At 42.0% G+C, this 24,466-nt stretch overlaps 3 protein-coding genes and 1 pseudogene across 3 annotated transcripts; 2 read left to right on the forward strand and 2 right to left on the reverse strand.

Moving 5' to 3' along the window:
* Positions 1 to 2,182: 2,182 nt before the first annotated feature.
* On the forward strand, positions 2,183 to 3,089 carry LOC136520485 (uncharacterized). The gene has a single exon (XM_066514028.1). It carries the CDS (start codon positions 2,489 to 2,491, stop codon positions 2,891 to 2,893), a length of 405 nt encoding a protein of 134 aa, XP_066370125.1. The 5' UTR covers positions 2,183 to 2,488; the 3' UTR covers positions 2,894 to 3,089.
* On the reverse strand, positions 3,090 to 16,690 carry LOC136520473 (DUF21 domain-containing protein At1g55930, chloroplastic-like). Its single transcript, XM_066514020.1, has 14 exons — positions 15,920 to 16,690; positions 14,262 to 14,359; positions 14,074 to 14,167; positions 13,913 to 13,995; positions 13,735 to 13,833; positions 12,651 to 12,732; positions 11,546 to 11,685; positions 11,393 to 11,471; positions 11,220 to 11,283; positions 10,954 to 11,045; positions 10,036 to 10,101; positions 4,681 to 4,797; positions 4,164 to 4,343; positions 3,090 to 3,354 (listed from the first exon to the last, which is right to left on the reverse strand). Exons 1-14 carry the CDS (start codon positions 16,595 to 16,597, stop codon positions 3,094 to 3,096), a joined length of 2,133 nt encoding a protein of 710 aa, XP_066370117.1. The 5' UTR covers positions 16,598 to 16,690; the 3' UTR covers positions 3,090 to 3,093.
* Positions 4,825 to 9,341, forward strand: LOC136520466 (uncharacterized). The gene is made up of 3 exons (XM_066514008.1): positions 4,825 to 7,148; positions 7,254 to 8,740; positions 8,843 to 9,341. Exons 1-3 carry the CDS (start codon positions 6,133 to 6,135, stop codon positions 8,899 to 8,901), a joined length of 2,562 nt encoding a protein of 853 aa, XP_066370105.1. The 5' UTR covers positions 4,825 to 6,132; the 3' UTR covers positions 8,902 to 9,341.
* Positions 16,691 to 21,724: 5,034 nt separating the features above from the next.
* On the reverse strand, positions 21,725 to 24,237 carry LOC136536248 (uncharacterized; annotated as a pseudogene).
* Between the last annotated feature and the right edge of the window lie 229 nt (positions 24,238 to 24,466).

A 24,466-nucleotide genomic window follows, 5' to 3' on the forward strand; every position in this document is an offset into this window, starting at 1 on the left:
GCTTCTAGTTCTAGGTTAACTACACATAAATTAGTAAACTCAACTCACCGCTACATGTTTGGAGCAAGGATACTCTTTACTACACAAAAGATAAATGAAACTAGCTAGCTAGAAAATAATCAAGAAAATATGAGAGGATTGGCATGTTTATTAGGGTATTCCTACAAATCCTCCATGAAATCCCGAGTTTCAAAACATACTTCTTCAGGCCACAATCCAGTGATCCACAACTAAATAGTAACGGAAATTCCTTTTAGTATTTTAGAAGCAGAGTATGCTATTACCATCAAACATCTCTATATATAAAATTATTACTCATTCGTCGCAAAAAGGAACTGCAAAAAATCTCAACTCAACAATGACTTTTACAACAGCTCCAGGGAATCAACAGCCACAAACAAACGTTCAGATTACTCATTCGTCGCAAAAAAAGAAAAAGGAACTCCAAAAAATCTCAACTCAACAATGACATTTACAATAGCTCCAGGGAAAAAACAACCACAAACAAAGATTTGTCTTTTTCTTCTTGTTTCACATGGTAGAAATATTATTCTTAAAGACATTTTTTTGGATGATTGATAATAGCAAAGACAATATCAGCATAATGATTTATTGACTTCTTTTATATCCATTTATATAACATATTTAAAAATTCTTAGGAGCCATGGAGCACACTATATATTTTCTTAGCCAACTAGATTTTCAGAGTGATTTTTTAATGGCAAATAGTTTTCTATGTTGTACAGATTTTTTCTCAAATAATCAAACATGTTTTATTCTAATTCAAGTAATTCATGAGACATATTTACTAAGTAACCCACAATTTTCCTTTTTGTTAGGCATTTTTGGCTATCTATTCTTTGTTAATTTGTTTTCACCCTCAATATTGTTCACATTAGACTACAAAATCCTAGGCCACTTGAAGAAAAAAAATATCAAAAGGAGAATATAATCCTCGACCAATTGAGAAAATGGTCGGTACTTAAATATCGTGTAGCGTCATGACAGTTGGCAGGCTAGACGAGAAAAACGCTTATGAGCTCTATCCGTTGTTAAATCCTAAAATAAATCTAACAAAATACAAGCATATGCATCTCAAGTACTTGAACATGTGTGGATAGGTTCCACCATAAGAAATATAACTATAATTATTAGCATCGATAATCCAATTATAATAACCCGACTCTGATTCAAACAGGCCCTTTCTTATTTTCCCAAAATGCGGCAACCAACGAAGACTAGTTTTCTCTTCTGGTAGTGAAGCATTTGTAACGAATATCTCAATTACTGTCCGAAGTATCCGATGACAGAGGTCTTTGACGGTGCATTGGCTGTGTTTACCTGGCCGTCAAAGAACATCAGCGCCCTGTTCGTTTGGACCTGTTTGGCTGATAAACCATGGCTGAAAGTACTGTTGGCTGATTTGGTGTGAGAAAAAAATACTGTTCGTTGGTTGAAAAAGTACGGCTTATAAGCCAAACAAGCCCAAACGAACAGATTGATCAACTTTCCTGAATTAACCAAAAGTTCAAACTTCAAAGCAGCACGTACGCCGGCTCAGCATTACTTGAATGCACTGTACTACACGGCGTGCAATCAGCGTTCCCGTTCAGATCGATCGACGCAGCAGTCAAAGACCCAAAGAAGTACTTAACGTTCAACGCAGGCTTTCTGCTCCCAGACTCTCCAACACGTTCACACAGCCAAACGAAGACAATGGCTCATGGAGTGCAGAGTTCCACACCTGAAAGCGCTGCCGTGCATGGCACAGTTGCTATGAACCCTACATGCAACATAGTCCACAGTCCACAGTGCACATATACAGCTCTAACGACGCCATTATAGACCAGGAAAAGCTCGCAGCATACAGCTGCCCGTTTGGATGGAGGAGTAGTAGTGAGCTGCGAGCAGCAGGGCATGGCATGCAGACCTCTCCCCTGCCCTGCTGCAGCAGCAAAGCACAAGGGAAAGAAAGGAGGGGCGCAGGAAAAAGGTGACAGAGACAAACAGAGGCGCAATCATGGCCACCCCGCACAACGGCGCACGGCGATTCCCACCCCCAGGAACGGAACAAGCGCAAGCGTCCACAGCCCCATTTCCTTGGACTCTCCCACGCCCCTATTCTCTCACTGCACGCCTCCCAGTTCCTTTCTCGGGCGACGTGACATTCCCCTCCCTCCTCCCAGATTCTCTCTCATACCAGCAGTGTTCCTTGTTTTTCAATCAGCCCATAAACATACTACAGGCATATCATCACATAATGGAAGATGAAAGAATTGGCGCAACTTGCAAGACGACCACAAGACGACGCCCTGCGCCGTGACAAAACTTGGGGGCTTATAAATACGCACATGCCCAAGACCACCCTTCAAGCAGCAAAACCCCACACACCGAGCGAAGTAGACAGGCACTGATACACACGAACACGTAACTGAGACTCGGAGGAGTTTGTTCCTGAGCTGAGCTCGCTCCCCTCTCCTCAGTAATCATGGGGGTGCAGAGCAGCGAAGGCCAGGTGATGTTCTCCTCCATCGCCCTGCTGCAGCAGAGGTTCAGGGAGCTGGAGAGGATCAGGGAGAAGCGGGAGGAGAGGCTTCTCCACGTGCTCGCCCCCCGCCCTGCGGCCACCACCTCCCCGAGGGAGATGCCCGTGAAGTGGTTCTTCCACCCGGAGCTGCTCTACCCGTGCAGGCCGCTGCGTGACACCACTGCCGCTGTCGCCGTCGCCGCCGCCTCCTTATTCCCGGCCGTGCCAACCACTGTCTGTGAATGCAAAAGCTTCCAGCTCCACGGCGATAGTAACCCCATCGCGGTGGAGCTGTGGCCCAGTAAGACCTACAACTACAAACATGTCTCTGGTGAAGTCGACGTCGACACCTCGCTGCACCTCTAGACTGCTACTGCTACTCCTGCTACTGAAAAATGTTGCAATGCCTTAAACTGCTGTTAACCTCTTGGTGTTGCTCTCGCAGTTTTTTTGGTAGCCTACTACTATGTTCTTCTCTTCTTCTGTTGTAACAAGGGGTATTAGGAGGGTTGACGGCGTGCTGTAATTATTACCACTAGTACGATGGTCTTGGAGTTCCTTTATTGTCACCTCTTGGCACTAGAACTGCTTGCATCTTCCAACAAAGCACTGTTATCATCCGAGTACGAGAGTACCTCTGCAGGGCAGCCATTCTCTGTTATATCTGGATACTCATCACCGGAGGAATCATCAGAGCCCTTCTTCTTCCGTTTGACGATCTTCTTGGAGATCAGGCGGTTCACACCCTTGTTGTCAACACCAACACATTCACTGCTTATTGGCTTAAATAGGACTTTGCCCACCTTCCTTGCATTAGCTTCCACTATCTGTGAGCAAGAGAGGCCAGGTAAAGGTAGTAAAAACAACTACAGAAGATTATTTAATTCTGCAACAAAGAATGAAATTTTGAGTGAATTGTGAAACAGAAACTATGGATTTCTAGGGCTGCAGCAATTCAATAAAGTGTAACGAAGACTTCGGGAAAATGGGAGTTGCACCAACTAATAAAGGCTGTGTACCAATACCAACACAATTTCACTGAAATAACCTTATAACCCACATGAGTTCTGAATTGACAATTGAGTAGTAGCTTTTCTTATCTATTAGTTTTTGTATACTTTCTTTTTCTAGCTTCAAATAAAAAAAAGCAAGTACAAATGGAGAGTAGTATTAGCACCACATAAGTGGAGTGTGGACATGTTACAGCAACCTTCTGAGTATTGTTGTCTTTTTATATGCACAAACAAGCATGTAGAGGTGGTCGTGGATAGTTGTTTTTATTAGTTGGTTCTTACTTCTTATAGTATGATAAGACCAAAAGCATCTCGAAATTTATATAGTACAAAATATCCTATAAAATGATCTAAGAACCAAATGCCCTGTATGGAAAATTGATTCTAATGAGAGTTATTTAACAAAAAAAGGTTTCATGGTATTGCATCGACAAAAAAAATTGAAGCTTTTAGTGGTGTCTTTCAGCTTTCAAGTAATGACAAGGAAAATTCATAATAGTTATCTATACTAGTAAGTTCTTAGAGGGAGATTTCTAGTGATGACAAGATAATCGTATAATAATAATTGACCTGGTACTAGAACTCTTGAGCAAACAGAGTACACAAGGAGTTGTAGCAATTACCTCAAGTTCGTAAGCTTGAGTTTTGTCTCTATCATCTTGGCGATCAGAACCTTCCTCCTGATATTCACCGTTTTCTTCTCTGTAATCCTTTTCAAGAATCACAAGCATTTTCCCACCTTCTTCTGGAATATAGCCAAAAGATGCACAGACAAAACCAGACACCGTCTCATACGGATGCCCCTGCCAAAAGATATTGTCCAAGTGTCTAAAGATATCAGCCAATCTACGAGAAACACGACAGAAATACACAGCACCATATAATGATGACTGCCAAGGGCATATCTCACAAACAGAACATTTGTGAATATTTTGTTGACCTAAATATTAAATGTCCAGTTTCCACCAAAAAATAGATATAATAACGTCATATCTGTATAGACTCTGCAAATCAGGCATCTCTAAATGATGGAACTCACATTTCGATGATCCTAATACAGTGTCCACTCCAACATATACACATGTCCAAGGGAATGCATATCAACTGTAGAGAAAGCTAAGATCAAATGAGAAACAATACCTCTGGTATTTTGATACCAAGCTCTTCAGATAGGTGATCTATCGATGTATTTGCGTCAACATCAAATGTTCCATCTCCCCGCCTTACTATATAGCCTGTTTTCTTCTGAATTTCCTCCTGAAAGGGTGAAAAACAGAGTAGCAGAAGGAATTGAGAGGCTGCCTAAGCAAATGACAAATAGCAACTAGCTTGTTACATGGAAAAATCCTTTGTTTTGACTAGGATACAGAAAATAGGAGTGAAGCAGCTGCTTCCAGAACTTGGAGAAGCACTGAGGCAGGAGATCTAATCTCTCCAGTTTTCAAAACCAAGCTAATGGAACTTCAGTTGGAGTTAGCCAGATAATCTTCAAGAGTCCTGTTAATTTCCACCATACTATATGTCTAACTATAGATTCAGGACACTGGATAGTTCCCAGCTGATCTGGTTCTAGACTTCTCCACTTCTGGCTTATGAACCCTGCTTGTGTTATGGCCATGCCCACAATAATTCCAAATTCCAAGAAAATGCGATCACATAAATACCAAGAGCACACAAGTTGATAAACAAACACAAAACTCTTTGGAAGTTCACAAATAAAACAGTCCTCACTGAATGTCTCTTTTCAGTTTTTGTTCTGATTTGAGACACCCTGAAACAAGATTGTTGGCATTGATATTTGTTTAAAAAATACAAATATAATTTAAGAATACATTCCTACAAGGATCCAGCCAGGGGCGGATTTGGGCCTGGGGCCGCTAGGGCCACGGCCCTAGGCGTGGCCCAAATTTTCCCTTTATAGTATAGGTATGTTTTCAGCCTGGCCCTAGTCGTTGGGCAGAATCCTTCACAACTCCGGCCCAGGAAAATCAGGCGAGCGCCTTCTCCCCTCGAACCCTACGACTCCGACTCGGCGACTCGCTCAGTCCGCCCGCTGCCCTGCTCCCGCCTCGGCGCCTCGCCGCCTCCCCTCGACCTCGACTCGCTCGTCTTGGTCTCGCCGTCGCCCGTCGCGGCGAGGCCCGACTGCCCCAGCCGGCCAGCCCCCAGCGGCAGTCCCCAACTCCCCATCCCCACTCCCTAGGCAGCTAGGCTGGGCGCCGCTGCTCTCGCTGTTCCCAGTCCCCAGCGGCAGTTCCCATCAGTCCATCACCACGGCCACTGGGCTGGGCGGCTGGGCGCCGCCGTCCTCCCCTGTCAGTCGCGCGGGGGCGGGAGTGTGGGACCAACGGCCGCCCACCGCCGCCAGCCGGCCAGCCTGGGCCTGGCGCGGTGGCGCACTGGCCGTGGCCATCCGCCTGTCCCGGAGTGGCGGCTAGGCCCTATGCGGTTGTGCTGCAGCGCCATCAGGAAGCAGCGGTAATATCAAAATCCCAATCCCAATTCTCAAATCAATCGTTCCGATCTAGAAATTCCATGAATTGATTTTGATTATGTCAATTTTTGTAGTCTGTAGAGTACTAGAGTTGCACAATGAAGAGAAGGACATTAAAATGTTTTTTTTCTCCTGCTCCTACACCAATTATACAACCAGTGTCACAAATCCAACCTTCTGCAGAAGTACGGTCCAAAGTAGTAGAAGGAACACAGACTTTCGAAGAACCAGTAGGAGTAGAAGAACCACCTACAGCAGCAGCAGTAGAAGATCCACCTGGACCTAGCAATGCAAATGGTTTGCAAAATAATCCCCAACCCCAAGTTACTCGTAATGGCGAAGATATTGTTGCTGATCCTGGGCTTCGGATACCGATTGAGCAAATGGACCCAAACATAAGGGATGCAGTTAGAAGAGCTTATATTTCAAAGGGTCCGTGCCAACCAAAAGGTCATGCTTATCCAAAAAGAAAGATAGGCAATCGTAATAGATCATTTCAAGATGCATGGTTCAATCATGCATGGTTGGAGTATAGTTTTGTCAAAGACGCCGCATTTTGTTTGTATTGTTATCTCTTTAAACAACCTAGATCTAAAAATTATGGTGTTGATGCTTTCACGGTTAATGGATTTCGTGGATGGAAGGATGGGCGTGATTTGATTGATGCCCATTCTAATGGTATAGATCACAATAAGTCTAGAAGGGCTTATGAGGACTTTAAAAATCAAAGGCAAAGTGTGGCACATGTGATGAACCGTGGTGGTAAGAAGTCGGAGGAGGAATATAAAGGGCGGATGCTCATTATATTAGGAGTGATAAGGTTCCTTTTATTGCAAGCACATGCTTTTCGTGGACATGATGAATCCTCTAGCTCAGGCAATAAGGGGAACTTCTTAGAGATGGTAGAATGGTACAAAGCTAAGGATAAAAATGCGGCAAATTTGCTCCGTCACAAACAAATGACTTCACCAGAAATTCAGAAGGACATATGTAGAGCTTGTGCAGAGCTGACCACCAAAGCCATTCTAGCAGATCTTGGGGATAGGCCCTTTGCCATTCTTGTCGATGAGGCTCGAGATGCATCTATTAAGGAGCAAATGGCCGCCGTTTTGAGGTTAGTTTGTACTGTTTAGCTTGCTGTAATTATTTAAACTATAATGCCATCCTTGTTGTTTTTAAATTTTAATGCCATCCTTGCTGCTTTTCATGGCTGATGTAGGTATGTCAATGCACGAGGTGAAGTGATTGAGAGATTTCTTGGCATTGAAGAAGTTCCTGACACCTCATCATTGTCTCTAAAGAATACTTTGGATGGTATGTTTGCATCCCATGGATTGTCAATGTCTAGATTGCGTGGGCAAGGGTATGATGGGGCATCAAACATGAGGGGAGAATTTCATGGGTTGCAAAGACGGATATTAGATGAAAACCCATATGCTTTTTACATACATTGCTTTGCACACCAATTGCAATTAGTGGTTGTTTCTGTTGCCAAGTGTTGCTCTTCTATCTTTGAATTCTTTAACACCTCCACTTTGATTGTTAACAATGTCAATGCTTCTTGTAAGAGAAGGGATCAAATGGCCCAACAGCACCATGAGCATCTTGTGAACCAATTGGAGAGGGGTGAGATTTTTTCAGGGAGAGGAAAACACCAAGAAACCAACCTTGCACGTCCAGGGGATACTCGATGGGGTTCGCATCATAAAACCTTGTGCCGAATTCTTCTCATGTGGGATTCTATTCTAGAGGTACTAGAGAATTTGGCTGAGGATACCACTAATGGGGACAAGAGATATGTGGCTTCAGGTTTGTTGAAACAGATGGAGAACTTTGAATTTGTGCTTGTTTTGCATATCATGATCCGCTTGTTAGGAAAAACTAATGATTTGTCTCTATGCTTGCAAAAGAAAGATCAGAACATTGTTCTTGCTGTAGGATTGATTGGGACAACATTGGAACAAGTTAGTGAGGTACGAGAGTATGGTTGGGAAGAACTATTTGAGGAGGTAAAGGCCTTTTGTCTCTTACATAATATCATTGTACCAAATATGGAGGACACATTAACTGTTAGGGGTCGCACAAGGGGACGAGGAGGGCAATTAGTGACTCACTATCACCATTTCAAGTATGAAATATTTAATGTGGTGCATGACCAGATTATTGTGGAAATGAATAATCGCTTTGCTGAAAGGTCTACTCAACTATTGAGATGCATTACTTGTCTAGATCCAAGGAATTCTTTTGCCAACTATGACAGATCCAAAATACTAGAGCTGGCTCAGATTTATAAAGATGACTTCTCCTCATATGACCTTTTATGCCTTACAGAACAAATTGACATATTCATTGGTGAAGTGAGAAATGATTCTAATTTTGCTAATTGTCACAACCTTGGAGATCTTGCTATTAAGATGGTTCAATCTGAGAGACACATAGTTTTTCAATTGGTTTATCGTCTCGTTGTCTTAGCCTTGACTTTGCCAGTTGCGACCGCCACGGTTGAGAGAGCCTTTTCAGCTATGAAATTTGTCAAGAATGAGTTGAGGAGTAAGATGGAGGGTGAATGGTTGAATCATAGGATGATTTGTTATATTGAGCGAGATGTCTTTGCAAAGATCAAAGATGAAGATATTTTATATCACTTTCAAGAACTGAAGACTCGGATGAAAAAGTTACCTCCATTACCTCAAACTAGAGCAAGTGGTACGTTGCATACTTGCATTGATATTTTTCTACCTTCCTTGTCATGGTCGAATGATCAATTGTATTTTATGGATTACATTACTAATTTGTATGTATGTTCAGGTTCATATGATGCTCTTGATGAATATATGATAGGCGAGGCCAATCCAAACCATCATTAGTTAGGTAATTCTGTAACCACTTTCATGTTTCTATCAATTATGTTATGGATTTTAGTATGGAATTAAGATATAACCTAAACTTATTACTTATGTATTTATAAGCTAGTTTTGTTATCTATCGGTATTAGACCCGGTGCGGGCGGTATTTTTACCCGATGCGAGCGCCGAGCGCTATATACGCTTGGATAGCGGCCCTAGGCGTCAAAATTGAAAAGCTCCGCCACTGGATCCAGCATACTAAGAATGCAATAATCTGTATTTTTAGTGTAAATAACTATATTAGTGTTTTCACCCTGGTTTTGCAGTGGCAAAGTTGACCTAAATATATTGGTAATTGCTAAATGACTTACCTTAGGCTTGTTATGTACCACAGGAAACTGGTTTAGGGCCTCATTGGAATGCAAAATTCTTCTAGAAACGCAGGAATAAGAGAAACGTAGGAACAAACTGCCCCAAGGAATTATATAGGAATTTCACAGGAATCGGTTCATTTTTCACAGGAAAAAAGCAGGAACAGGAAAAAAATCCAGCGTTCCAAAGGGGTCCTGAACGTTGGGATGGAGCGCAGGAAAAACACAGGAAATCAGGGAGAGAGTGACACAAAGGAAACTTTCCATGAGGTTCAACCTCTTGGTAAAATTCCTCCAAAATTCCTACGAAACAAGCCATTCCATAGGAATTTCATAGCATTTGTAAGAACCCAACCCTTTGTTCCAAAGAGGTTCACAGGAAATTTTTCTATAGGATCTCTAGAATTCCTCCATTTTTCCTTTGTTCCAAAGGGGGCCTATTTCTTTTACCCTTTCTCCTGCGCGTATAAAAGTGGCAGAGACGACACCTAAAAGATGTCCAACAGCAAAATATGACCATACGATTTGCCTGTCTTTTTTGGCATGGCTCAGTATGTTTGGCCCACTAAATTTCCTAAGTTCAAATGCTAGCATATCATTATTTATTACCAAGATATGAAAAGTCAGTTCTGTAATAAGAACGATAGTTACAAGGCAAAAAGGGAATAATAAGCCAAAAGAAAGGGAGAAATAATTTTGAAAAGGAAATGGAAAATAATAGTATGCATATGTATGGCACTGAACACCCACTTGCGATGAAATAAAAAATTCCAGAAATAATCACCTTGGAATCATTCTCGTCAAAGATTTCACCAACTATTTCTTCCACTACATCTTCTAGTGTTACAATCTGCATTTTTTTTTTTTGCCAAAAGTCAGAGTAATTCCCGATGTCCCATGCAGTGATAAACATATGAAATTACGAACTGTTCTGATAAACATTTTCTGAACACAACAGGACTTAGTTGCTGCAAGAAATGGATAGATATCGCTACATGAAAGGGTAATTGCTCGAAGGCTGTACTTGCCAGGGGTATGTGTAAGACAAAGGAAGCTCATGGGTAGTAGCTTTGTCCAATCATTTGTAACTTTTACCAATGAGCATCAGTAATGAGAAAAACAGCATAAAGAATTATCCTTTCGGCAGCAAACATAATCAATTCATTGCTCATCAACTACTTCTGAAAACAGAAACTGTTGAACAAACTGTGAGCATAACTACTTCCTAAGAAACAATCTCTAATCTAAACTTGTGGAAAGTAATAATCTCTGCTGCATGGAGCATAACTAATCTCTATGTATGGGGTATATCTTAAAAGGAAACAAACCATGAACAACAGGGACTGGTACTGCAACAGATGAAAAGTGCCCCATTGCTGCAGTTACGTAAGCTGCGCAGCAAGATCACTTGAAGCATCACATCACATGCTTGTGCTAAAAACATGACCATTGTGGAACAAAAGCCAGTAGTGATGCCAATAAATGGCCATCAAAATGTCACCATGTACTGACTAGCATTCATCAATGGTTAGCCAAACTAACTAGCATGCTTGGAAGTTACAGCTAAAAATTGATTGGAGTTAACAATGTTGAACCTCATTGTGTGCCATAAGTCAAAATGGTCTCAATCAAGCAACTAGCCTTGGATGAAATGCATAACTAGAATCATTAAGTATAAAAAATGGGTTTCATAGGGACATACACCAATAGTTCCACCATATTCATTGAGGACCACAGCCATATGAACCTGCCTGATCCGGAACTCTCTTAATAGGTTCCAAACAGACATTGAATCTGCCAGATGAAACAGATCATATCATATGTTACATCCATGATGCATAGATGGGAGAAAACATGTGGCAGAAATGATTAATTGTTGTGGAAAAACATCCAACCCTATAACTACTGACAGATGCCTTCTTTTAGTTCATCATGATACTTGTATCCAACAATGTTACTAAAAATTACCTGGAACAAAGTATGTAGGCATATGTGCGATTTTCTTAACAGTGATTTCATTCAACTTCTCAACCTTCAAATGAAAAATACGCCTTTTACTTTCCCATTAGAGAAGCATCATGTAGAGCAAATAAGACTCACTGTGATTAAGTTTTACATTAAATGGTAAACAAGAGACATACCTCTTCAACATATTCAAGCATGTCCATTGCATATGCAATTCCAACAATATTATCTATGCGCTCCTCAAATACAGGAACTCTGGAAATAATAAACAGCAGCAGATGTCAGCGATAAGACTTGAAAATACACGCGACAATAATAGTTGACAATACCTAGAGTACTGATGAGTTTCCCACAACTTTTTGAAATCAATAAGTGTTGCAATAGCATCAATTGCAACTACGTCCACCAAAGGCGTCATTACTTCCCTCACCTGTGTATCTTTAATTTCCAGGACATTCTCAATCATATCCTGTTAAAAGACTCAGGTGTTGACTTTAGCTGATCAAGTAGAAAAGTGTCCTGCACAAGCAGGCACGGACTAGGAATTCATAATAGTGTAACACAGCTATAGGTTCTAGGGCCTAGAATCTAGGCACATAAATAACTATATGGTTCTTTTTCTTTCTTTTTCATTTTCTTTTGTATGTGTGAGTGGGCTATGCTATCACAAAACTACAGATTTAAGAAGTTTTATCACAGAATTATAGATTTAGTGTGTCCTTGTTTTTGAAAAACTAAAACTACACATTTAGTATTTCTATGCATTGCGAAAGTACTGATTTCATCAGCTAAAATCTGTAATTTGTGACAAATTGACACGATAAATCTGTAGTTTTAAATAGTTTCAACAATCTATCAGTACTTATGTATTTCCATGTTACAGTCTGACCTATCCACTTAACCCAATTCTTACGATGATTCTGAGGGAAAACTATGCAGAATGAATACCTGTGATCGAGAATAATGAATTCGAAAGTTGCCTGCAGGGGCAACAAATGGGATCACTTCCTAAAGATCAATGGGATTGCTATGGAAAGGTTCTGCAAAATACCTAAAGGATAACAGTAGCCAAAGTGTGCTAATAAACTATCAAGAGGCAAAATCCTAGTCTGCAACAGTATAATCTAACTAAAGCCTTTGGGGCCACACTGCCTGTCAAATTCTGGATATATGTGATGAGATGGTGTACAAACATTAAATTAGCAGTTAAAATCATGCAAAAATGTTAGTTACTATTTTCCTGAAATTTCGTTAGTTCACTCTTTATTTATGGAAGTATTCAGCTTTCGATATGATATAAAAATTGTAAGTAAAGGCTTGCGTAGATTGCACAGGATAACAAAATCTTGCTGTGTGGTACACAGAAACATAAAGAATAAAGAAGGAAATGTGCAGCACAATATATGGGCATCTCCATATACTAGATTGTCTAACCTGTTCATCTTCTGCAATTGCACCACTCAACTCTGCTCCTCGTAACATTAACTTCAGTTCATCTTCAGTAACATATGGTTCACTGAGGAAAGAAGCGTATATGATGCACAAGATTCAGAAGTGGATCTCCAGAAATGTAAACCGACCATCGTCACGTATTGAGATTTTGTCAAGACTTTAAATATGAAAAAGAAAAACTAAATCTTATCTCTATAGGAATCTCAATTGTATATTGGTTAAATATATACAAATGTAGTAAACTAACAGACATAGCAAATCAATGTACTTGCGTACTGGATTTTGTAAAAAATGTAAAAAATAACATACAAATGTGTATTGGATTACAATATCAGATACTAAATTCAATTTGTAAACTAAATTATACAGAAAGCAATCAATAAGTTTCTAGCAAATTCAAACTAGAATTAGATCCTTCATGAACAATAACAGATGATATGCAATTCTTGGAATAGTGTCATATGGTCATCTATTGATTAAAAATGTAGTCACTACACTATTTTACTAATTATAGAAATTTTAGAAAGTATAACTAGCACCCAATAAACTAGACTCAACACATACAAAAAAGTAATCTAATCTAGTCCATGTTGTACCATCTCATTTGTACTTGAATTCTAGTACTATACAAGTTTAATCCATTTTTTAAAAAGAAAACAGGTGAATATTTTGGCAGAAAATCAATCAGTGTGCTTCCCTGGTTATTTTCTTTCTCGAATGACGCAAGAGAGCTGCATGCCATTTCATCAAGAAAAAGATACAGACAGACGAAGCTAGAGTTGCCCACCGGAGCAGAACCCCCGCACACCTAGAAACTCAATCCTTGTGCTTCCCTGGTTATATCCACTACGCAGAGCAAGCCTTATGCTCTTAAAAAAAGGGTTTTGTGTGGTTCTTGTAGCTTGAATTAATTTATTGTTTGTGTATCCTTCTTGAAAGCATATCATAACTAATGGGGGATATAATCTATGACTAACATGAGCTTATTGAGTTGGAATATTTTCGAAGCAATTTATCTTTTAGTTCATCAAGAACTAGAGTATTATGCATACTCTTATAGTCTTACCTTCTCCCTTTCAGGCCTAGAATCTTTAGCATTCCCATAGACAGAAAAGTAACAATCCTCCCAACTGGATAGAGGATCAGCGAAAGCCATGCGACCGGTCTGATATATCGCAACAAATGCAGTGTTCAGTACTCAAAATAAACGTGTTTGAAACTAAGTTATACTTGATATCTCTCACCTTACCACAAACCTAGCGACCTCGGTGGCATTATGGACTGCAACACTTTTGGGAGTGATTTCTGTAAGAAGTAAGATGGCAACCTAAAAAATGGTGCTCCATAGTTAGATTCAAGAACACTTTCACAAGAGCAGAAGGCCAGTATGAGACAGGAGACATACTGTCATGACACCTGTTGCTGCACTAACACCTGCTTCACCAAACATTGTTGTTGCTGCCTCAGTAACAATTGCTGTTGCGCCAATGTTGACTACACTATTTCATACAAATTATGCCCGAGATTAGGGTTTAGGGTTAGTAAAACAAAATTGCAATAAGTGATGCACAACTTAGAAATGCCATGGATTACGTTGTGCCAATGAGAATAGTTGTCAGGAAACGAGTGACGTCATTTCGGAGCATTTTGAAAACACCATTCTCAGGTTCCTTCTCAGCTAGTTCACGAACCTAATGCAAAGGAAAAAAGAAAACAGCAAAGTCTCAGCATATAGATATTCGCTCTCAGCATACAGTCAGTTTCAAAACACTGATCTAAAAATGCCCTAGGTGGATAGAAGGGGGTGATGCCTCAATGCCTGAATAGAGAGGCTAGCTAGCTATTGGGCGCTAGGCAGATCACTAGAAAATTAGGCCTTGATGTGGCAATTTCCAAACAATGTTAGAAAAATAAACAAATGCAAAGGGGGAAAAGGTATGCAACCTATTACACAATACAATGTTGCTATTTCTATGATTCTTGCTAGTTTTTGAACATTAAGCATGATTCAATTGAAAATTTTCCCATGAATCAAACTTCAATCCCATGTGTGCTGTTATGGAAAGACTCTGGCACCAACCTCTAATACTTTAGCCATTTCAATATGCTAATATGTGTGCAAATGCTTGAACCCACAATGATAAGTGTCAGTGAACTTGAATCCTTAGGCTCAATTCTGGAGGAAAAAATGCACTAAACCTAGGGCTTCATTATTCCTGTGCTTGCAAATAAACCTCTACTAAAAATAAAATGCAAGTTCAACATGTGAATAACCGAATCCAGCCATCAATTTACATTGATCACCTTGTTGTAGTCTTTGAAGAATTAGAATTTAATTTAAATGTTGATAAACATGAACAAGGAGGCAGGACTCCTTTAATGATAGTTACAAGAGCACCAATGTTGGGATCCTGTTCAAAGCTATAAATATTCTGAACCAGAAATACCTATCCAGTTGATGAGATTAGGTGTGAAGGGAGATTATATATAAAGTCAGTAAGACCGATAATCCAATACCAGTGTCATTAGTTCCAGTTTCAAAATAATAAACACTTTCCTTGCATATATTCCCTGCCTACTTCTCCTACAGATCACTAGCACAGCATGTCACTAAAGCGCATGTGCACACTGATCATTATATCTGAAGCCCCTCGCTGTTGTCAGCTTGTCAATCAGTGATGCCTGCTGCTCAGCCCTCTATCCTACAAAAAAAAGGAAGGAGCAATAATGCTTTCCCCATGTCTTTCAGCACAACTCCCAGCAGTGACATCGCTTCTCAAATACAAACTTGTGCTGTGGATTACGTCATCACCAAGCGAGACAAAATTATCACATCACTGCTGAAGCAGGATGCGCTTGACAACCACCACATCCTCGACCCACACATGCCACCACCCAACCCAACAGCCTAAGCTAGTGCGTATCCGTTTGCTTTGTTCATACAAATACTCATTGTCCTAACTGGATTGCATAATCACCCATTTAGAATGGGTATAGTAGTTGATACAAGGTACCCATAAGACACTCACCCCATCTCTATTGGTTGCAGCATCCCCTCTTAGCAGCAACACTACACCAATACCAATCTGCTCATCTAAGTATCCAAAATCTCCCAATATCCTACCTCGTAGCTCAGTGAACCAAACTGATTGCAAAACTGGCAGCGTGGTTCATTTCGTGTCTGCACAGCAATTACTATGGCAACAACAGGAGTGTAAGAAAATGGGTCTCCGGAGACTTGCTGCACGCACCTTCCAAGGCCAAAGCGTCGTGATAGAAGTTTCTGCCATGGAGAAGAAGGCAGAGAGGCCGAGCAGCACGGCCAGAACCATTCCCTGCTCCCTGAGCAGCTGCAGAACCTGCAGCACCCTGGGCCAGCCCCCGCGCAGCGCCATCCCTCCAATCCCCGCGGCAGCCTCCACCGCCCCCGGCGCCCCGGCCCCCGCTCCCGCCGCCGCGGCCGCCCCCACAGCCATCGCCCGGCGGCACCACGCCGCCGCGAGCGCCCCGCACGCCACCGCCACAGCTACTCTCCTCACGGCTGCGGCCGCCCCTCCCACCCAGCCATCATTCTCCACCTGCGGTGGGGGAGCAGCCGTCATCGACACGGGCAGCGCGAGGGCGGAGGCGGAGACGGGGGCCAGAGGGCGGGGGCTCGCGCTGGCGCGGCATCGGGAGAGCGGTGTGGACGGGGACGAGGCCGCGCGGTGGAAGGGGGGCTTGGCGGGGGCGCGGAGGGACTGGAACTGGAACCGCGGGAGCCTGCCGCTGCCCAGCAGCAGCGAGGTCGCGGAAGTGTACGGCGCGGCGGGCATGGCGCTCGTCGAAGGCCGGAGTGGCGGCGGGGTTAGGCGAGGAGGGCGGTGGGAGAGCGGGTAGGTGGTTGCACGAGGGGAGGAGGAAGAGGAAGGGGATGATACCACCACCATGGGGAGGTGGAGGTGGGGCGGCCGGTGCGCGCACGGGCAGCAGGCAGCAGCGGCCAAGCCGAGCCAACTGCGCGAATGGGCCCCACCAGCTGCTCTCCACGAATCAACGCCCATTATGAACCAGATATCGCCGCCCGGCGGTCGCCACCACGTCCAAATTCCAACTCCAATTCCAACACCAGAAATTAGAATTTGAAGAGAATCTGGTCAGGTTTTGGGCCAGCTGCTTCAGTGGGCTTCGACCCTATTTAAAATGGTTTATTGGGCTGTTTAACTTAAAGGAAAAAGTCCATATTACCTCCTCAACTTTCGCGAAAGTCTGTTTTTCCTCCCTAAACTCCAAAACCGAGCAAAAAAAATGCTCTGAAATGACGTCACTCGTTTTTCCTTCCTGAGCTCCCTTAACTTTTAAAGCTATTCATCTTACCTCTGTGACCGGTTATAAGCGGTTTTGAAGACGATTTTGTCTTTTTCTTTTTTATTTATTTCGACTGAATCTTTAAAAAATTAAAAGTAACTCACCGAAAAATCATAAAATGGAAAATCCAATGAACATATAATATGGTATGTGTCAGGTATCGATATTAGGGATATCCAAAGCAAGGAAGTTAGCGCCCACACTGACTTCCCCGGATGGCTCGAGACGTATTAAAAGGTCTCGTCCGACCCCGAGGCCGCGGGCTCCGTCTCGTCCGACTTCGAGGCCGCGGGCTCCATCTTGTCCGACCCCGAGGCCGCAGGCTCCGTCTCGCGCCAACCCCTTGGGTGTGAGCTCCGTCTCGCCCGACCCTAAGGACGCGGGTTCCGTCTCGCCCAAGGTCGCAGGCCCCGTCTCGCGCCGATCCCTTGGGTGCGGGCTCCGTTTTGCCCGACCCCAAGGACGCGGTTTCCGTCTCACCCAAGGTCGTGGGCTCCGTCTCGTTCGACCTCGAGGACGCGGGTTCTGTCTCGTCCGACGGGGACTCATACCGCCGCCAACCAATCTAGGTCTAAGCGTATGGGCCTAGGTCAAAACTCTGACGTTAGGTAAGACGCTTAAGCCTGGGCGTTCGGGTTACCCGATTTTTTCGGGTCGGGTAATTCGGGTAATAAAAATTGCTACCCGATATTACCCTCAAAAAAACACTACCCGCAAATTCGGGTTCGGGTTCGGGTATTACCCGATATACCCAAATTTACAGAAAACAACAAACTACACTAAATTTCAGTAGCGATCTATACATAATTTCAGCAGCAATTTATATAGAATTTCAATAGCAATTTATAGAGAATAATATATTACAGTCACTCATTCAAATAGAGAGAATTATATTCTAATAAAGTGATAAGTTAAATGGTTCAGCTAACAACACATGATGAATACAAAGACAAAACAAATCTTTGGATAGTTCGGGTAGTTTGGGTACCGGGGGATATTACCCGAATTACCCAAACTAATTTCGGGTAATCAAAATCGCTATCCGAATTTGGGATTGGGTACCTCGGGTTCGGGTAATTCGGGTCCGGGTTCGGGTAATTCGGGTACGGGTAATGGGTATCGGGTATTTTGCCCAGGCTTAAAGACGCTGGCACGCCTCGATGTAACCCGTGACCATGACGGGCCATATCTGGGGATTCACATCAAGAACAGTGTCGGACGTGTCGGTGCTGTTATGCCTAATCCTCGTACGGACGCTGACAGGCGCGTCAGTTTACCACGATGTCCGGCGGAACGAAGTGGAACGCTATGACCGACAGATAACACCTGCGCATAGCACTAATGACGAACAGGGCCACGGCATGGAGCCATCCCTGTTGACATCTACAGGATCAGCGAGACCCGCATGAAGGAGAAGAAGGAACCGGCAACCCTAGAAGCCTTCTTATCTCATTCTTCTTTTTTTCCTCCTCTGTAACCCGCGTTTTCCCTTCGCCTATAAAAAGGGAAGCAGGACACCCTATGAAAAAGGGAATCCTGACACAAAAGCATGATACGAGCACACGATTGAGCGGCAAGCGAGCTCTCAGCACCCGTTCACTTCTTCCACTAGAGACTTGGGATCCTCTCCCTCTCTTACCTGTTTGTAACACCTACTACAAATCAAGTATTGGTAACCCAAGTAACAGTGAACTGGACGTAGGGACGTTCTGCCCAAACCAGTATAAACCCTTGTGTCCTCTGAGCACACCATCCGAGCTAAACGCGTAAATACAAATTTACTCGTCAGTGGTCCGAAAACACCGACAGTATGCTTTAGTACAAAGTTTTAGTTGTAGCTTTAGATCTATACTTTTTTGTAATTAAATGGAATAATTTATAGCTGTAGTTCTATGGTCCAATTATGGTAAAAATTTTATGGTGGGATAATTATTATATGTTTAAACTGTAGTAAAAATTTTATACTCATTGGATCATGTATAACTTAGTTATATATTTTATTTAGGTTTATACTTATTAAATATAAATAAATCTATAACTAAGATATACATGATCCAATGAGTATAAAATTTTTACTACAGTTTAATTATACCATAATTAGCCCACCATAAAAACTGGATTTTTCATTTTATGATTTTTTTGGGATTTACTATGATTTTTTAAAGATTTAGCCAAAAAAAATAAATAAATAAGATAAAATCGACTTAAAACTGCTTATAACAGGGCCAGGGAGGTAAAATGAACGGTTTTCAAAGTTGAGGAAGGTATTTGCGTAGTTTTAAAGTTAAAGAAAAAGTAAACTTTCGCGAAAATTGAAGGAGGTAAAGTGGATTTTTTTCTAACTTAAAAGCTAAGTTCGAGATGGACCACGACTACTCTAATTACGATGGTAGTCGCAGCGGCCTTTCTTCAGTCGGCATGGGTAGCCCTTGTAAGTCACAGTTGGTAGGACCGCCGAGGGGCAGGCCCCAACTCACCACGTCCCAGCGACCCAGGATTAGGCATCGCGCACGACCAAACGCCTACCTTCTCTAGTAACTTTTTTTTATAAAAAAGTCCATTTTACCTCTGAACTACGTTCGAAAATTAGTTTTCCTCCCTAAATTCAAAAACCGGGGAAACCACCTCCTTCAACTTATAAAACTATTCATTTACCCGATTATAGGTGGTTTTCAAATATGGTTTTATTTTTTCCTTTTTTATTTATTTTGGCTAAATATTTGAAAAATCATAGTAAATCACAAGAAAATCATAAAATAGAAAATCCAATTTTGTTGGACTCCACATGAGTAGATCTACACAGTAAACATATAATATGTTATGTTTTAGTACAAAATTTTTGTTATAGTTTTAGATCTATGCTTTTCTGTAATTAATTTATAGTTGTAGTTTCTATGGTCCAATTGTGGTAAAATGTTTATGGTTGTCTAATTATTGTATGCTTTAACTGTCGTAAAAATTTCATACTCATTTCTATTTTTACACACTTTTAACTATTTTAAAACTATTTAACAAGCATAAAACTAAATAAATCTATAACTCAGTTATACATGATCCAATGAGTATGAAATTTGTACTAGATTTAAATTATATAGTAATTAGCCCAACATAAAAATTCACCGCAATTGGACCATAGAAACTGCAACTTTGAATTAATTATAGAAAATCATAGATCTAAAGTTACAGTAGAAATTTTGTACTAAAGCATACCATATTATATATTCACTGTGTAGATCTACTCATGTGGAGTCTAAAAAATTGGATTTTCTATTTTATGATTTTTCTGTGATTTACTATGATTTTTCAAAAGTTTAGCCGAAATAAAAAAAAAGATAAAACCGTCTTTGAAAACCACCTATAACCAAGTCAGGGAGGTAAAATGAATGATTTTAAAAGTTGAGGGAGGTGGTTTACCTGGGTTTGGAGTTTAGGGAGGAAAACTAGACTTTGAGGATAGTTCAAGGAGATAAAATAGACTTTTTTCTATTTTTTTCAGTGTTTAGAAAATAAACTAGGTGGGCTCTTGGAGGAAGCCCACGAAGAGAAGCTTCTTAAACTTTCCCACGCTCGCATGTAGGAATGGCAATGGGTACCAGAGCCAAAACCTGATAAATTTTACCCTACTACTGTGGGCTTATTTAGGGCGCCTTTGTTCCCCTGGCCCAAATGGTCGGCCAGCCCCGCCAGCTACAACTCCGGTTGTTTGTTTGCATGATCTAGCCCACTAGCCCGCCCCGCACGCACGTTAATACAGCGAAGATGCTGAACCTGGAGAAACGAAAAAAACTTCCGTTCCTCCGGGGCCAGGCTTGCAGTGGGTGTCGCCGTCACCTCCGGTTCTCCCCACTTCGCCATGAGCAGCACCGCCGTCATGTGCCAGCTTGCCGATGGCGGATCCATCTCTCCACCTCGCCATGGGCAACCCCCGACGCTACTTCCGGATGGAGCTCCTTCAAGGCCGTGTTGCTCGGAGTCGGCGACCCGCCGCTTGCCGCGCGTGCCTCTCCCCCGGCAAGAACCGAGCGGGAGCGGCACTCCACGGCCGCCCGGCCAGCCCCCGGTCGCCACGGATGCAGCCACGTAGGCCGCGGGCGCAGGCGCCACCGCTACGCAAGCCGCCGTAAGCGGGTGAGGGATGCGGCGCGCAGCGAAGCTCGAGGGTGGCGGCGAAGCTCGAGGATGCGTCGTCGTCGTCAGTGGAGGCAGATGCGCCGAAGGGACGGTGGTATGGGGGTGCTGCGGAGCACGCAGAGCCTGGAGGTCGAGGTGGAGGAGATGCGCGTTGCGCTGCTGCTCCATGGCACCTGAAAGCCAGTGAGGTGCTCAATGAAATGCCAAAGAGGTGAGGAAGAAGAAGGTGGGGTGGTAAGGTTACCAGATTGGCTGATGCAGTGTAGTCATAAACATCTATACAAGCAAACAAACATGATCTCGATTGAACCCGTCTCGTTTCATACATGGAAAACAAACACGAGCAGTTGCACCTGGTTAGCCTGTCCTATTCCAGCCTGTCGCTGACCAGCCATACGAGTCACTCTCGTCTAGGCAAACAAATAGGCCCTTACAGGGGCGGATCTAGGATTTTGGGTCACTGATGTCAATATAAAATTATCAACTTATGACAACGACTTACAGTGAACAGTAATACATAAACGAGTGTAAATAACAGTCTGGAATTGTTTCTAGAAACAATAATAAATATTTACCTCTTAAAGAAGCATTTTCCGATTGCGATTTTCCATCTTTTGAAAGCGATCAATTATAACATTGTCCGGGATTGTCGCTAGAAACTCTGGCTCAACAAAGCAAATGATGCAATCATTCATAAACTTGTTGCCAATACGATTACGCGATATCGTCTTCACAGTTTTCATGGCCGAGAAGCACCTCTCCACAGATGCAGTGGCAACAGGCAAAACAAGTACTAGCTTTAGGAGCTAATAGACTAATGGAAAAGCAAGATGCTTCTTTGTATCCACCATCAGTTTAGCAAGTTCTGTAATAGTATTCAATCCTAAAAACCTTTCATCAGCTCGCACATTGTCAATGTAAATAGGCAGCTTATGAGCAAGATCCTTTAATTGATCAGGGCTAAAATCATCAGGATAGAGTTTAGCCAATTCCAATAAGCTCTCCAATTTGAAATCAGCAAAAGAATCTTTAGGACTAAAAGCAGCCATGAAAGTGAGCAAATTAGAATTTGTTTCACCAAACCGATCATTGAACTCTGTAAGTAGCATATCCACAACTGAGTTCAAACAATCCCATCTGTAGTTCTGATAATTGGTTCGGTTTGTCTTTTTCCTTGGTTTATGGCGATCAACATACTCTTCTTCCATGTCCAACTTAGGAATACCATGCTCTTCACAAAAGGAATATATTGTATCTAATAAAGATTCCCATCCATCATCTCTAATCTGCTGGAATTTTTGCTTGGTTAACTTTACCTCTGACATGGCCTCCAATATATCCTGATCTTTCCTTTGCAAATAAAGTGATAAAGAATTTGCATGCCCCAATATAATTAACATCAAGTGTAAATGAAACACAAAATCAAAATCCTTGAGATAATCTAGGAGACCACGCGCTTGACGCCTCTTCTTATCATTAGGGCCATCTTTTTCCACATATTGAAGAACTTCAATAATAGAAGGAAACAAGCTGTTAAGACTCTTAAGGGTCTTATAGTGAGAGCACCAACGAGTGTCTCCAGGTCTTTGAAGAGATTGTTCCTGATTCAGTCCTGTTCCAGTACAAATCTGTCCACTCCCTATTGCTTTCTTCACCCTCTCTTGTTGACTTTGTCGTATCATGTCTTTTCTCTTGCAAGAAGCTCCAGCCACATTAAGAAGAAGAGATATCATGTCAAAGAAATCATCAATGTCATCATTCTTTTTAGCTACTGCCACAATAACTAACTGAAGTTGGTGGGCAAAGCAGTGGACATAATATGCTGAACTATTCTCTCTCATTATCAAAGCTCTCAATCCATTGAACTCACCTCTCATGTTGCTTGCTCCATCGTAACCTTGGCCTCTAACTTGTTTCCAACTCAATTTATACTTGGCAAATAAATCATCAATATTAGACTTGAGACATGCAGATGTTGTCTCGCTGACACGAACAACACCAATAAGTCTTTCTTTGAGTACTCCACATTTGTCAACATACCGCAAAACCACAGCCATCTGTTCCTTGTCTGAAACATCAGCAGACTCATCGACCAACAGACAGAATACATCACCACCAATTTCTTCAATGATAGAATTCACTATGACCTGTACAGAAGCACAAAACACATTATAGATCATTTTACTATTACATTGGGTTCAAACATCTTTTGTAAAAAAGAAAATGGAACCAGGCCTGAATGGAACCAATATTACCTCTGCAAAGCAATTAGTAATGTCTTTCTGGATTTCTGGAGCTACCATCTGATGATTTTCAGGAGCATTTCTTAGAACAACCTTCTTTATCTTTTCATTTTGCTCTGCCAAAAGTTTCACCAACTCTAGAAAATTCCCCCTGTTACCGGACTCTTTGCTCTCATCATGACCACGAAAAGCTAATCCTTGATGTAACAGATACCTAACAGCATTTATCGAAGTACTTAGTCGAATAAAATACTCCTCTTTAGCAATATCTCTCTGTCTGCTGAGTGCAAACTCAATCGATTGGCTTGGCCTCAATAAATTGTTGCATCGCTTCACAGCTGCATTGTGATAGCTATTTATCCCTCCTACATGAATGTCTAGTCTTTTTTTAATATTCCATAAAGAAAATCCTTTTGTTACAAATGCATCATTTCCACCCTGTCCTTCAATGCAGTCTCTAAACAGATAGCAGTATAGGCAAAAGGCTTTATCCACCTTCTCACTATACTCAAGCCAATCATATTTTTAAACCATTCAGGATTAAACCATCGTGGAACATTTGCTATGATTGATTGCGGATACTTGAAATTAGGTTGTGGTCTATGAGGACCTCTAATCAAATATCTTCTCCTTATCTCTTCTCGTAGCTTAAGACCAGGATATTCAATTATTCTCTTCCTATCAGCTGGATCATCAAAAAGATCATCTAAATTAACATCTTTTGGTGATAGTATCAAAGAAGGACGACCTATAGCTGTAGCATTGATGTTTGATGCACCAACATCTCCCTGTGAAGTCCCTTCATCACTGGCCGCTGGTGGTACTTTTCTTTTCAAGAATCGATCCATCAAATTCTTGCTTCCTCTACCTTGCTAGCTGTATAATTAATTAATGGTTAAATTAAATCACCAATCAATAAATTAAAAAAAAAAACCCAAACGAATCAGGATACAGGGAAAACCTTACCTGCCTCACTGCCTGAGTACCTGACGCACAGTCGGTAGTCGGCACAGACGGAGTAAAACGATTGATGCAGGATTGCAGGCTGGCAGCCGATGGGGATGACTAATGCTGTTG

This window comes from Miscanthus floridulus, chromosome 2 (genome assembly GCF_019320115.1).
Source record: "Miscanthus floridulus cultivar M001 chromosome 2, ASM1932011v1, whole genome shotgun sequence".
Classification (NCBI taxonomy): Eukaryota; Viridiplantae; Streptophyta; class Magnoliopsida; order Poales; family Poaceae; genus Miscanthus; species Miscanthus floridulus.

Bases quoted from the DNA above. Each gene is read 5' to 3' on its own strand.
- LOC136520473 (XM_066514020.1), bottom strand. From the start codon at position 16,597: ATGGTGGTGGTATCATCCCCTTCCTCTTCCTCCTCCCCTCGTGCAACC. The intron at 13,834-13,912 runs GTGAGAGATATC...GCGATATATCAG, and splicing joins GTCGCTAGGTTTGTGGTAAG to ACCGGTCGCATGGCTTTCGC. The intron at 10,102-10,953 runs GTATGTCCCTAT...AAAAAAATGCAG, and splicing joins AATATGGTGGAACTATTGGT to ATTGTAACACTAGAAGATGT.
- LOC136520466 (XM_066514008.1), top strand. From the start codon at position 6,133: ATGAAGAGAAGGACATTAAAATGTTTTTTTTCTCCTGCTCCTACACCA. The intron at 7,149-7,253 runs GTTAGTTTGTAC...TGGCTGATGTAG, and splicing joins CAAATGGCCGCCGTTTTGAG to GTATGTCAATGCACGAGGTG. The intron at 8,741-8,842 runs GTACGTTGCATA...ATGTATGTTCAG, and splicing joins ACCTCAAACTAGAGCAAGTG to GTTCATATGATGCTCTTGAT.
- LOC136520485 (XM_066514028.1), top strand. From the start codon at position 2,489: ATGGGGGTGCAGAGCAGCGAAGGCCAGGTGATGTTCTCCTCCATCGCC.